General features: G+C 32.7%; 1 protein-coding gene across 14 annotated transcripts in view; it reads left to right on the forward strand.

Moving 5' to 3' along the window:
• The window catches only part of LOC129758259 (probable serine/threonine-protein kinase DDB_G0282963), a 378,135-nt gene extending 362,869 nt beyond the window's left edge, over positions 1-15,266 (forward strand). For 8 of the 14 annotated variants that reach the window (XM_055728842.1, XM_055728790.1, XM_055728699.1 and 5 more), the window contains exons 10-13: positions 111-405; positions 809-1,063; positions 1,335-1,540; positions 13,559-15,261. In XM_055728842.1, coding sequence (XP_055584817.1) covers positions 111-405; positions 809-1,063; positions 1,335-1,540; positions 13,559-14,048 — 1,246 coding nt within the window. In that variant the 3' untranslated portion in view covers positions 14,049-15,261. Of the gene's footprint in view, positions 1-110; positions 406-808; positions 1,064-1,334; positions 1,541-13,558 lie in introns of all 14 variants that reach the window. The other 6 variants (XM_055756071.1, XM_055757301.1, XM_055729006.1 and 3 more) reach the window with 4 other exon arrangements.
• The last annotated feature ends 255 nt before the right edge of the window (positions 15,267-15,521 follow it).

The raw sequence follows: 15,521 nt of genomic DNA on the forward strand, positions 1-15,521 counted from the left end.
TTCTCTCATCACATACCTACTACTCCTAATGAAAAGTCATACCAACCACGTCATCCAATCGCTTGACTAATTTATGACCGTTCTCTTTTCCGTTCCCATTTTTTTTCCAGATCTTCCGACACCGAGGACTATATGCCATTGCACGCCACCATCACGGTACAGTCGGGACCGGAACCACCGAAGCCACCGCCACCTCCACCCGCGCCTCCAATGCTCTTTGGGCCCCCAGGCTCGAACACCATCAAATCCACCTCCTCGCACGCCACGGCCAACGGAGGAGCAGGAGACCAGCAGACCGGAACGGCGAGCAAAATTCCACCCCCACCTCCGCCCCAGGACTCGACGATACGGAAACAGCAGCAGCCCCTGTCGGCGATCTCCATTCAAGATCTGAATAGTGTGCAGGTAAGCTAATCAGTGGAAAAGAAAGAGGATGGACTTGACGAGTAAGTTAGCTATCGCGTGGATCTTTGCGCAGGTTTTTATTTCGTTGCGTTGAGTAAAAGTTTCTGGCTCTCAGTTGGTCCAAGAAAAGTTTTTGCACTCGAAAGTTAGAAACCCAATTACTCGTTAGAGATATGCAATCAGCAGATGGACTGCTGAGAACAGAGATGGATTTAGGGGCGAATTACCTACCTTGACGGTTTGCCTAAAGTGTGCCCAACAAAGAAAATTTTAGTTATTTCACACAAAATCGAGCTGATAGACAAAATCTTGGAAAATTTTGTTTTAGTCAACTGAAAAAAAAAATTGGAATAAACCTGCACTAGTTAAGAAAAATGTAATCTGTTCGAAAATGCCGTTTCAGCTTCGTCGCACGGACAAGATGCTGTCCAAGACGTTCTCGGCCCCAACCCGCAGCATGAGCATGCAGTGCCTGTCTTCCACAAATGAGCAGTTCCTGTCCCAAAAAACAGATCTGATAGCCGAGCTAAAAATGTCCAAGGACATCGCCGGCGTCAAGAAGTTGAAGGTGGAACGTGCCAAGCTCGAAAACCGGGAAGCAACCGAAATCTACTCGGAAGTTACGCGCCAATTCACCGCCGGAAACTACGTTGATCAGGTAATTTCAGCTAAGGATTCATGGTTTCATCGTTCATTCGATTTCCATTCGCTGGAAAACCAACGATCAACGTTACATCGATCGCATTCATTCACCATTGGTCACCATTTTTCTCTTTTTTTCTTCCCCGATTTCTCTCACACTGTCGCGTCCACTCCATACGCACCATCGAACATCCGAACGAAACGCACGCACCCATTCACAAAACATCCGCGCAAAAACAAAAACATCAACAACGCACCCGTACGCACTTATCATTCAAAACGATAAGTTATTACAGGTACCGGAACGGGACCATGCCGGCAACATTATTCCGGACTGGAAGCGCCAGATGCTCGCCAAGAAACTGGCCGAAAAAGCGAAAAAGGAGTTCGAAGATCGACTAGCGCGGGAAGCAGAAGACCGGCGCCTGTCGGCCATCCCCAAATGGAAGCGGGATCTGATCGCCCGGAAGGAGGAAGCCGAGAGTAAGCTGAAGTAAGTACATATTTTGAGAACTAAACATCAAAATCTTGATTGATAGTCAAAATTGTCAAAATTGTCAAATTTGTCAAATTTGTCAAAATTGTCAAAATTATCAAAACTGTCAAAATTGTCAAAATTGTCAAAATTGTCAAAATTGTCAAAATTGTCAAAATTGTCAAAATTGTCAAAATTGTCAAAATTGTCAAAATTGTCAAAATTGTCAAAACTGTCAAAATTGTCAAAATTGTCAAAATTGTCAAAATTGTCAAAATTGTCAAAATTGTCAAAATTGTCAAAATTGTCAAAATTGTCAAAATTGTCAAAATTGTCAAAATTGTCAAAATTGTAAAAATTGTCAAAATTGTCAAAATTGTCAAAATTGTCAAAATTGTCAAAATTGTCAAAATTGTCAAAATTGTCAAAATTGTCAAAATTGTCAAAATTGTCAAAATTGTCAAAATTGTCAAAATTGTCAAAATTGTCAAAATTGTCAAAATTGTCGAAATTCTCGAAATTGTCAAAATTGTCAAAATTGTCAAAATTGTCAAAATTGTCAAAATTGTCAAAATTGTCAAAATTGTCAAAATTGTCAAAATTGTCAAAATTGTCAAAATTGTCAAAATTTTCAAAATTGTCAAAATTGTCAAAATTGTCAAAATTGTCAAAATTGTCAAAATTGTCAAAATTGTCAAAATTGTCAAAATTGTCAAAATTGTCAAAATTGTCAAAATTGTCAAAATTGTCAAAATTGTCAAAATTGTCAAAATTGCCAAAATTGTCAAAATTGTCAAAATTGTCAAAATTGTCAAAATTGTCAAAATTGTCAAAATTGTCAAAATTGTCAAAATTGTCAAAATTGTCAAAATTGTTAAAATTGTCAAAACTGTCAAAATTGTCAAAATTGTCAAAATTGTCAAAATTGTCAAAATTGTCAAAATTGTCAAAATTGTCAAAATTGTCAAAATTGTCAAAATTGTCAAAATTGTCAAAATTGTCAAAATTGTCAAAATTGTCAAAATTGTCAAAATTGTCAAAATTGTCAAAATTGTCAAAATTGTCAAAATTGTCAAAATTGTCAAAATTGTCAAAATTGTCAAAATTGTCAAAATTGTCAAAATTGCCAAAATTGTCAAAATTGTCAAAATTGTCAAAATTGTCAAAATTGTCAAAATTGTCGAAATTGTCAAAATTGTCAAAATTGTCAAAATTGTCAAAATTGTCAAAATTGTCAAAATTGTCAAAATTGTCAAAATTGTCAAAATTGTCAAAATTGTCAAAATTGTCAAAATTGTCAAAATTGTCAAAATTGTCAAAATTGTCAAAATTGTCAAAATTGTCAAAATTGTCAAAATTGTCAAAATTGTCAAAATTGTCAAAATTGTCAAAATTGTCAAAATTGTCAAAATTGTCAAAATTGTAAAAATTGTAAAAATTGTCAAAATTGTCAAAATTGTCAAAACTGTCAAAATTGTCAAAATTGTCAAAATTGTCAAAATTGTCAAAATTGTCAAAATTGTCAAAATTGTCAAAATTGTCAAAATTGTCAAAATTGTCAAAATTGTCAAAATTGTCAAAATTGTCAAAATTGTCAAAATTGTCAAAATTGTCAAAATTGTCAAAATTGTCAAAATTGTCAAAATTGTCAAAATTGTCAAAATTGTCAAAATTGCCAAAATTGTCAAAATTGTCAAAATTGTCAAAATTGTCAAAATTGTCAAAATTGTCAAAATTGTCAAAATTGTCAAAATTGTCAAAATTGTCAAAATTGTCAAAATTGTCAAAATTGTCAAAATTGTTAAAATTGTCAAAACTGTCAAAATTGTCAAAATTGTCAAAATTGTCAAAATTGTCAAAATTGTCAAAATTGTCAAAATTGTCAAAATTGTCAAAATTGTCAAAATTGTCAAAATTGTCAAAATTGTCAAAATTGTCAAAATTGTCAAAATTGTCAAAATTGTCAAAATTGTCAAAATTGTCAAAATTGTCAAAATTGTCAAAATTGTCAAAATTGCCAAAATTGTCAAAATTGTCAAAATTGTCAAAATTGTCAAAATTGTCAAAATTGTCGAAATTGTCAAAATTGTCAAAATTGTCAAAATTGTCAAAATTGTCAAAACTGTCAAAATTGTCAAAATTGTCAAAATTGTCAAAATTGTCAAAATTGTCAAAATTGTCAAAATTGTCAAAATTGTCAAAATTGTCAAAATTGTCAAAATTGTCAAAATTGTCAAAATTGTCAAAATTGTCAAAATTGTCAAAATTGTCAAAATTGTAAAAATTGTAAAAATTGTCAAAATTGTCAAAATTGTCAAAATTGTCAAAATTGTCAAAATTGTCAAAATTGTCAAAATTGTCAAAATTGTCAAAATTGTCAAAATTGTCAAAATTGTCAAAATTGTCAAAATTGTCAAAACTGTCAAAATTGTCAAAATTGTCAAAATTGTCAAAATTGTCAAAATTGTCAAAATTGTCAAAATTGTCAAAATTGTCAATATTGTCAAAATTGTCAAAATTGTCAAAATTGTCAAAATTGTCAAAATTGTCAAAATTGTCAAAATTGTCAAAATTGTCAAAATTGTCAAAATTGTCAAAATTGTCAAAATTGTCAAAATTGTCAAAATTGTCAAAATTGTCAAAATTGTCAAAATTGTCAAAATTGTCAAAATTGTCAAAATTGTCAAAATTTTTAACATTGTCAAAATTGTCAAAATTTTCAAAATTGTCTAAATTGTCAAAATTGTCAAAATGGTCAAAAAATTGTTCAAATTCTGAAAAAAGAAATGACTAAGTGAGGGGCCGAATGTCAAAAAATGTCCTAAATAGAAGTAAAAAAACCCAAAAATGACAAAAATGACAAAAATGACAAAAATGAAAAAAATGATAAAAATGACAAAAAAGACAAAAATGACAAAAGTTACATATTTAGAGTGAATAGAATATTGAACAGATCGTCCTATTAAAAGTCATGGGAAGCCTGCCAATTATTAGCATTTATTACGGTTGTTGTTTTAAACGATGTTTTTTTATATCTACAATATTTTTTTTATAAACACGATTTTTTTTATTTATTCTTTTATCGAACTAGCAAGAATTTTTTTTTAAACAGTTCTTAAGCTGCAATCGATCGTCGGCTTAATGCTTCATGCTTTTGATGGTTCTTTGATTTCAACATTTTCACACAAAAACTTTTTCCATCGAAAAATTCGAAAGTAGAAATGATTTTTCACAACATTAGTTAAATTTGAAAAAAAAAATACATTTCATTAAAATTATTAGGGATTTCATAAAAACACTTTTTCTGACACGGGGATTTTCCGATTTATTAAAATTATTAGATCTAAAAGTTTAAACTTGTTCATTTTAACGCGTTATTTTTGACACTTTTCCCGGGAAACGTTCCGCGGCACTGTCCATCTTTAAATTTTTCGCCCGCTTTACAATGTTTCCCGGGAACCATTACTGCTCGATGAGAAAGTTCTACCGTTTGCTGCTGTCTGTCTTCTGCAGACGATCCAGAGGGATTAGTGTTGGATTCCAGTGCATCAATCCTGTTCAGTTCGGAATGCGAGAAATCACCCCATGGAGCCGCACCGATTTCTAATAACATTAGTTGAAAAAACAACAAAATCACCATTGATGGAATTAGAAATTTGGTGATCATCGTTTATGTGTCACTTTTCAGTTAACTCTAAGAGAAGCAATCCTGTTTCAAAAATGAGACCCAGCTTCCAATGACTTCACTGATAATACTGCCTGCACTCGGCGAATTGGTAGATCGATTCCGACATTTCAGACGCATTCTGCCATTCGTGCGGCCTTTATCAGTATGTAATTTTGAGCTATCGCCGCCTCATTATGAGCTGAACCATCCTACTATCAGCGTGTTTTCAAAATTTTAACGGCATTTTATGGGAAGGAAATTCCCACCTCAGAAAACAATCTTGAAGCTCAATGTCGTTTCGTTGAGATTGTATGTAGTAACAAAAGAAACGAAAGAATGGAAACATGAATACAATCGAGATCGCACTTATTTCTTCCTGCTTCATTATAATGTGTATAGTAGCATGGCAATATATGTGTGGAAAAAAAAATCAAGATTGCATTTTGAAAACCGACCAAATACTCTTTGTATATTGGCCCAAAAAAACTCACCTATGCCAAATTTCAGCTTAATCGTACTTGAATTAGGGGTGTCTAAAAGCGATTGGTTGTGAGGAGAGGGAGGAGCAAAAGAAATCGGAAAAATCGAAATTTAAATTTTTATGCCAAATGACTTAAACTAAACATTCATAAATCGTCGAAATCTGGTGTAAAATTCAAAAAAAAAGTTTTTGTCAAAAATCGACTTAAGAATTTTAAAAATCACGTAAAGGGAACCAAAAAAGACAATGAAAATCGAAATTTTGATTTTAGTTGCCAAATGACTTAGAAGTGTATGAAACGTCAAGATCTGGTGTCACCTCGAAACCATATTTTGGTTAAAAAATCGACTCTCTTTGACTGCAGCCTCAGAAAGTAGTTTTTGTCTAAAAACTTTTATTTCGAGATAACGCCAGATATCAACGTTTTATGCACTTTTGAATCATTTTCTATTTTTTCGATTTCCTTTGGTGATTTTTGAGGGTAAAAGAACTGAAAATTTGAGCGCATTGAGGCACCCTTGAATCAAGTCCGATTGAGCTGAAATTTTGCACAGGTCAGTTTTTTGGGGCCAAACTACAAAATGTATATGATCGGTTTGCTAAATTCGACAAGACCCATTCAGCTTCCACTCTAGAGTACAGTCTGTGCACTGAAGAAAATATTATTCTACCATAAACCATCATAATCATAGAAAACTTCACAAAGGAACCGTAAAAAATATTTTTGGAGATTTTTCTACCGAAAAAATTCGAGGTTTTGTTTAGTTTTCCAAAAATTCTCCACTTCTAATATGTGATACTTTGGAATAAGGTTTATGGAAGTTGTAGAGGTTTTTGTAAAAATAAAAGTTTCCTAATGAAACGCCATCCGTTTTTGACGGTCGCCATGTCCAGAGATTGATTGCCGACCTTAAAAATTCATTCATAATGAGATAGAGATCATGGCCGTGGGAATTTGGGGGTTCCTTCCTCCCCCATGAGGGTCCAGAAAAAGCAAGCGAGGTTTTCTTATAAACACTATAAATTTTGGATTTCTTAGCAAATTCTTTATTCAAAACTTATGTCAAAACCATCAAATCTTTTCCTAAGTTCAGAATTCTGCTACAGTTTTTTTTAAGTTTCACTTTTTTATAAGAGACGTTTTAACCATCTTTTAGTTATTCGCGAAAGTTTTACTTATTGATAGAAATTCTGTTCGGAATATATAATTTTCAATATAAATATATTTGAACTTGTCTCGGAGGTTTTGGTTCCATATTTTCTAAATCAAAATTGTCTTTCTGTTTTCATTTTTCGAATGCTGTATCCAGTTTGGGATTTTTGATTTTTAGTTCAAATCAACATAGGAAACAAAAATTCAATACTGTTCTGTAATCCTGGTCCAAATATGGGTTTGCATTTCTTTCAAAATTTTCTAGAGTTAGTTTTAAATATCCCGATGATACATCCGAAAATGAAAAAAAAAAAAGAAAATTTGACCCAGGCTGACTCTTTATTCACAATTCAGATACTGTACTTTTGAGAAATAGTATTGAAATTCGCAAACAAATTTAAAATTCAAATTTTGAGTTCAGGTTCAAAATTTATTATTATTGAAAATTCAGATTCAGATTCAGCTCAGAAATGAGTCGAGTTTTTAAATGATCGAGATGACTATTTGACGTTAAGCAATTCAAACAGCAGAAGATCGTAGACTTGTAATGTCGATTGACGGGTGAATCAAATTTGAAATTCAAATTTTAAATCACAGTCGGTTTGTTTACAGAATTTTGCTGAAAATCACAAATATATTCGAGTTTGATTGCAAGTTTTGAAAAATGAAAAAAAAAAACTGTTTTTTTTTTCTTAACCACAAAATTTCACTCATGAACTGGATTTTTGTTGAATAAAGAAATATTCACGTAAAAAACCTGCCGGGAATGCCATTGACAAGCTTTTTAACATTGTAATTTTATCATTATCATTATCATTAAATCATTTAATTTAACCAATAGTTGGGTAATCTTAGACTTGATTTAAGCATAAAATAAGTTTTTTTTAATAAAATTTAAGCCTTTCTTAAAAAATCTCATTTTTCCCCAAATTTAATAACCTAAATCTTCCAGATTCTTGAGCAAATTTCAAGATTTTAACCAAAAATAAAAGTAAGTTCCCTATTTTGGTACTGAAGGCTAAATTGTAAAAATTCAACTAGCAATCTAAAAAAAAATAGGAAAAATTTTCAAAAGTTGCAATAAAATATTGAAACACAAGTATCTGTTTGAACAAAAGTATCATGGAAATAATGAGGTCACCGAACCCACCACCTTTACCGAAAAAAAATCTATGTTTTAACGAAAAAAATTCTGACTTTCTGTGATTTTACCCAAAAATTCTGTGACGGTTTTCTGTGATGCTTTTTACATGAATTTTATTCAAAAGTCATGTCAGATTGCGTCTTTTTTACATTTTAATTAAGCAAAATCAATGAACTTTACCAATTTTATCATATTTTTTTAATTAAAAAATAACTATCCAAAACAATAACTATGATATAAGCAATTAAATTTTGAAAAAAAAACGTCCAAAATTTTTAAATTCTGTGAAATCTGTGAATATTTCCAAAATTCTGTGTTCTGTGAGACAGATTCTGTGACGAAAATTGGCTCAAAATTGACAATCTGAAACTGAATGACAATGAAATTATAGATTTTTCTGTGATTTCGGCAACCTTGCCCATGAAACGATTCTTTCGACGGTCCAGATAGAGATAATAAATGAATATAGCTAATGTTGCCAGTATTTTTTCAGAACCTATCCGGGTCGGATAAATCCGGGAAATTTTTATATAAAAAACTTGCCAAAACCCAGGCATTTGATTTCAAAATTGACGACCAAAATTCGGCCAATATCCGGGCAAATTTTGTCAAAATCTACAAATTACTCAACAAATAATCAAGCGAAGAAATTGAAAAAAAAACGTTTTTCATCAAAACTAATCGACAGATTTTTAATCGTATTTTAGACATCCAAAAAAACTTCCATGATTACTTTCATTGAAAAAATTGGCTCAAAAAATTTCGTTTCAGAGACATAATTAAAAAAAAATTACAACACAATTTGTTTTCCTTTCGTTTGATTTGCCGAATAAAGGGAAAACATCTGGGTATATTTTCAATGAAATCCGGGCAAACGGGTCGGGCCAGCAAATTCGGATAAAACCCGGCAATCTGGCAACCTTATATATAGCACTTTCAAAAAACTACAAACTGCCTTTCTAAGTTTCACGATGTAAAATTGGAGATTTTAAGCAAATTCTCTGTATAATACTATGGAGGTTTGATAAGGTTGCCAGATTGCCCGGTTTTATCGGGGTTTGCCCGAATATTTTGTATTAACTTTTGGAAAAGTCCGGTCCGGCCCGATTGCCTGGATTTTTTTTTTGAAAAGCCTAGATTTTGACCCGGGTTTATTCTCATTCTAAAATCAAACTTAAAAAAAAAACACAAATTGTGTTGTATGTAATCATTTTTTAATTTATGCGTCCAAAACGAAATTTTTTGAGCAAGTTTCGAAAAAATATTCACGAAAGGTTTATATGAAAGCCTAAAATACGATTTAAAATCTGCTGATAAATTTTGATGAATTTTTTTTCAATTTTTTTTTGATTTAGGGTTTTGACCATATTTATTTCGGATATTGCCCGGATTTTCGGTGACAATTTTGAAATCAAATGCCAGTACAGTTTTTCAGATAAAATAGCCGGGTTTTGCCCGTCCCGGAGACGTGCTGAAAAAATTCTGGCAACGTTAAGGTATGAGCAATTCTTCTATTTTATTCGTAAAATGGCTATGATTTTCAATTTTGAAGTTGTTTTTTTATTATTTAGCGGGTGCTCGCCGGGGTTTTTAGATGTCATATTCACGACTCTTAAACGTGTTTTTTTTTAATATATTTTTATATGGAAAAACTTTTTGTTTTTTGTTTTTTTTTCTACGAAAATCATAAATCAGCGAAAATATTATCTACATATTTGAGAGTAATTGTGAGTTTTTGAAGATTTTTTTGAATTTATTGTCATTTTTCTTTCCGTAACTGATTACGAAGTGAATTTTGGTGTTTCCAAATAAAAGTTATAACATCAAACTAGCAACAAAATGGTATGTTCGTATTCCAAAAAAAAATCTTTTTTGGATTTGTTCCCGCGAAACTTGTGTAAAATTTCAAACGATCGTTTTGAACCAATTTTTGTTTTTTGGCTGGCCCACCAGATGTCTCCAAACACACCTAAGAGAACTGTCAAAACCAAACTGAGAAAAAAACAAAATTTTAGTCAGTTTTGAAGAGGTTGTATGAACTGTTTGGCATGTTTAAAAAAAATTGCCGTTAAAGTTTCGTAACACTTTCGTCCGGTTGCATAGTGAAAAAATATCTTAAAAGTTAATCGCTATTTCAATGCAAAAGAGATACTTGGAAGTAACCCGCCTTGAGATGTTTAGAATCAGTTCTGATGGGTTTTTCGTTCGAGTTTGTACGTCTGTTTTCTGCGGTAAATTGCTACGTCCTTCGTTAGGTGAAATTTGTGACAACAAATACGGTGAAATATATTTTCCTCTGGTTAGATCTTTCGAAACCAAACCGTTGATTGATTTTCTACGATTTTTTAGTAAATCAAATCCTACCAGCATACACAAGGCTCGACATTCCGGCACACACACTGAGTACATTTTACTCATTGCGTTTTTCTGGACAATTTGCGACCAAAATAAAATCTTTGAACAGCCGTAACTTTTTTGTTTTTTGTCCAATCGAGTTCCAACATAATTAAGCAATCGATTGGTAAAGAAAAAAATATTTGATGAAAAACCAGTCTTTTATGCTTCTTCAGAACACAATGTCTCAGAATTCCTTTCGCACTTGAGATTCAGTGCAACTCTTTTCCGTTGTCAGATTCAGCTCAAATTTGGCATTTAGCCTTCTGAAGATTCCTTTAAACCATTAAAGGTTTTTTTTGCAAGCGTTTTAATTTTAAAGTGGGTATTCGTATTCATTAAGATGAATTTGATAAATTAAATTAAAAATATCTCAAATTGTGATATTTTCTTGAAAATAGCTTGTTTATTTCCAATTTTAATACGAATTTTGAATTGATGAAATTTTTGTACCTAGAATTTATTTAAAATCAAATATTTTGAAAGTGGACTTTTTCCAAATATCGCGTTTGCGGAACCTCTAAACATGTCTTTTTTAGTCGACCCCATACAAAAGTTTGTTCTCCACATCCTAATCTACCATTTGAAGGGTAAGCCTCCATATTCCCAGACGTTAAATTCAATGGAACTTTCAACTGAGCGTGAATTTTCAACAACATTATCGAAGTAGGATTGCTCGATTTTCAGGAAAAGATCGATCCCTTAGATCGTTTCTGATAGATCGTTTTTTCCATTTTTAACAAGACACGTTCCAATGTACTCAAACTCATTGAAATCTGCAAACAAAAATTCCACAAAAGAAAATCTAATGTTTTTTTGTAGAGAAATGAATCCAACTTAGATGAAATTTCAGGGACTAGATAAGAGAAAATTGATGTTGAAAAACATGCGAAAAAAATTCGCCTTGTCTCCCGATGAGACTTGAACCCACATCTTGCGCCTCTCCGGGGCCCATGTATTAACATTCTACTACAGGAGACCAACCTGGCGTATGAATATTATACTGGTTGAGTGTCGATGTCTATCGAAATGAAGGGAATAGTTCTCCCATGTGATCATAATCATTCTTCTTGGTCTATTTCTATTCCCATCTTTTCATCTTACGGTAGTTGGACTCAAATTTGGATATTTTAGGCACGGCAAGATTTGCATTGCCTTCTCATATACTGCACGGGTTGTCAGTTATGATGAAAAATGATACGTTTGCCGTATTTGGATATCCAACCAAATTCGGTGTTTGGCACCGCCTTATTTTCTATTTTTAAACTGTGACCCAAAGATGGGTCTTGACTCAAACATTCAACATTCTCTACAAAAAAAGTTTCGCTGACTGAATGTTTGAGTCAAGACCCATCTTTGGGTCACAGTTTAAAAATAGAAAATCTAAGTTTAAGAACCAATATCGACTAGATTAAGGGTGTCAATAGTGATTTCTAAATTTTTGAACTGAAAATCTGGGCAAATTTAGGCAAAATCCATAAATTTATAATAAATAAACAGAAACAATTTATACATTTCACATCAGCTGATTCCGAGTCGTAATTAGGCTTTATTTGTATTTTGATAAAATTTCGTTCTTGGGCTCGAAAATTTAAAAAAATATATATAAAAGCTCAAGTTCAGGTTTTGGTTTGGTTTTTGTAAATAAAGTGAATAAATGTGGGAAAAAACGGGCTTATTTCAACGAAACCTAGACTAGTTGCCCACAGTGGACCTTTTCTAAATTTTGTATTGAATATTCAGGAAAGTCCGGGTAAAACCGCTCAAAGTGACAAGCTTTTATAATTTAATAATTGACAAGATCGATCTCCCAAAGATCGATCCAAAATCGACCAATCCTACATCGAAGACACCAAGACTGCTCGAATATTCGAACATATTTGGAGCACGCGGTTGAGTGCTATGAACGCAAAATAGTAAAAAAAAATCCTTTTACTTCGACCAACACCAACGGGACTCGATTCAAATTTCAAATGGGATTAACTTTATCAGTTTCAGCCATCAGATAGATCAGAAGTGAATAAGCAGTTCCTTTTACCATAACTGAACTGAAAATGAAGTGCTGAAATTAATTTTTAACCTTAAAATAATACGGAACAACCGGCCCGATTTGTTGATAAAAAATGCATGTTAAAAATCATACAAGCTCAACACGATTCAATCAATTGTTTGAAAATTCCATAGGAAACACATTGGTGATTCATTTGAAAATCCGTTGTACAAATAGTATTTGTCATAAGGTTGCCAGAATTTTTTTCGTACGTAACTGGATCAGGCAAATCCAGGCTATGTTATCAAAAAACCTTGCAAAATCCGGGTACTTGGTTTCAAAATTTTCAACCCAAAATCCTAACAAATTTGATTAAAATTCAGAAATCATTCAACAAAAATCATTTAAAAACACTCTTAACACTACTCATCAAAACAATTTTTTTTTCTAAATTTTCGATCAAATGTCCGAGAAAGTCCTGATGGAACAGGACAATCTGGCAAATTTAAAAAAATACTTTTTTTTTCTGTTGTAAATTTTAGTCATGAAATCATTTTGGGAAGAAAAAGGGATTTTCATTTTATTTATTCGAGCAAATTTGCCTAAGACGTCCAGCGTATAAGAAGTCGCTACCCTGATTATAGATTTCCATGTATAAAAGTTCAAAACAAAGCTTTTATTAGTAAGAAGATGATGATTTACAGTCAAAACTCAATACCAAACTTAACTTGACTTTGTAAAATTTGTCGATTTAGTCAAAATATATTAGGTCCTTTCTCGGACCTGGAGAAAACTTTTGAATTTTGAAGACATTTCAAGACTCTACCTTTTTAAATCTGTTTTCCCCTTGAAATAAAAGTTCCTAAAATATAGTAAAAACCCCGCTTATCCGTGCTTCGTGTATCCGACCCACCGAGGTCTTACAAAAACTGAATATTTTCTTAACCTTGCGCCAGGGTGAATAACAAAACCAGCTGGATAAAATTGTATTTCCTTTAACGTATTTGATGTCTTTTGCCCGAAAACAGCTCGAATGAGCGGTGTTCTACTGTACATTTGTCTGTACCAGTCTGCCAAAAAGGCTTTACTTGCTCCTAAATGTATGCAACAAGTTAACAAATATAGGCAGATCTAGTATTTCGAAGGAACTGAATGGCTTCAGGTTTTTATTTTTAAAAACTAATTCTTCATTAATTCTTCCCCCCAGATCATCCATCTACACACCCCGGGTGGAGGAATCGGCCCGCAGTCGCAACACCGACACCTGGCGCTCCCGGATGTCCCAGCGAGCGATGTCCATCGACAACATCAGCAGCTTTTCCGGCATCAGCAGCCCCCTGAATGGGCTGAACGGAAGCAGCAGCTCCCACGAACAGACCCAACAGCTGCTGCACGAACGCTTCAACAAGGAGAACGGTTCCAGCCACCTAAATGGGAACGGAAATGGTCATCACCACAATAATTATAATGGGGGAAGCAACAATGGCATGAATGGAGGGGGAAATCTGCACAGCCACAATCCGAGCACCCGCAGCTCGATGGAAAATATTAGCAACAAGAATGACTACCACCATCATATCAATTCGGGAAGCTCCAATCCAAACGGAAACGGAGACGACGATGAGGAAAGTGAGCAGATCATTCCGTGGCGAGCTCATCTGAGGAAAACCAACAGTCGACTCAGCTTGATCGGTTAGCCGAAGAATTGCCTACTTAAAGGCGCTTTTTGTAAAAAGTGAAGAAAAACATCAGAAATACGAAACAATTTATCGTTACTTATCATTAGTAGGTAGTTCAATTATACGATAATTCATCAACATAATTTTAGCTTAGAAAACAGATACTTAACAGACGACGAGGAAGAATTTATTTTATCAATTCCATAAACTGCGATGACATTTATTTAACGAATCAAATATTTTGTAATCGAGAAAAAAAAACCAGTCGTTCAGTTAAACATGAAAATAAAATCGAAAAAACATCCGTTAAAGATACGAGTTAACAGTTAGAAAACACATAAACGTACTTACTAACTCAAAGAAGTAACAGTAGGAGAACAGAATGAAAACGGGCAAGAATCGTTAACATAAATCAAAGATTTCGTTGCAATATTAATTGGTAAGATTACGGTTAATCTACACATGAATCATCATCATCTCCCGAAAGAAGAAAGCTGAAAGCGAGGGAGTAAAATAGGTAATAAACAATACTAAGACGATAAAATGATACATAACGGATAGAGTGAGAAGGAGAAAATTAAAATTTAATTGTGATTACTGTATACAGCCGCCTAGTTCTGGTAGACTTTCGCGATTGAAGCTTTGAAAAAAGATGAAAAAAAACCTCTTACAAAGTCAACACTACTGCCAATACGAAAATTTAAACTATGTCATATACTTTATTTTTGTTTCCATATTTCTTTTTATTCTATTACAAATGAAACTCTATCATTTACTTGAGCACACATAACAGAAATCATCTATCATTCGAAGGCACGATATAAATCGCATCAACCCCTAAAATTATAAATCACCATCTCAACCTTGAGAGAGCATATAAACATAAGCCAAACGTAGTGGAAGGCAAAGCGCATACAGAGCAACCAGCATCAAAACTGCATATTAGAACCGTAATGAAACCCTTAGAGATAACATACAAGAAAACAAATAAGCCGACAGTTATCGATAATAATAATCAGAAAAAGAAAAAAAAGGCAACAGCATCAATCATTCGCTTCTTTACATTTTTTATTTGTTTATTTCTATTTCTGTAGTTTTTTTTTCGTAACTTCGTTTTTATAGGACATCCGCATTAGATCTAGAGAAGAAAAACATTCCCTTTACTCCATAATCGTTGAGTAGTTATAATGAGAAGTAAATAAATGAAATAAAAATGGTTATCGAATACAATAAACTAATTTAATTTGTTATTTTTTTGGTTCCTTGACAGTTCCTTAAGAAATTTAAAAAAATTAGATTTGTCTACTGGAAAAACGCTACAAATAACAATAAACATAAGGTATATGTTTAACTTTTATCGAAGCAACTGAAGAAAGGCTTACAAAAAAACGCCTGAAGGCAGACTATGAAACTAGCAATTTTTTTTATATATAAATCTGGGGGTTGTTTTTCAAGGATTAGTTACGTGCAACTTCAGTGAAGGAATCCTTG

This window comes from Uranotaenia lowii, chromosome 1 (genome assembly GCF_029784155.1).
Source record: "Uranotaenia lowii strain MFRU-FL chromosome 1, ASM2978415v1, whole genome shotgun sequence".
Lineage (NCBI taxonomy): Eukaryota > Metazoa > Arthropoda > Insecta > Diptera > Culicidae > Uranotaenia > Uranotaenia lowii.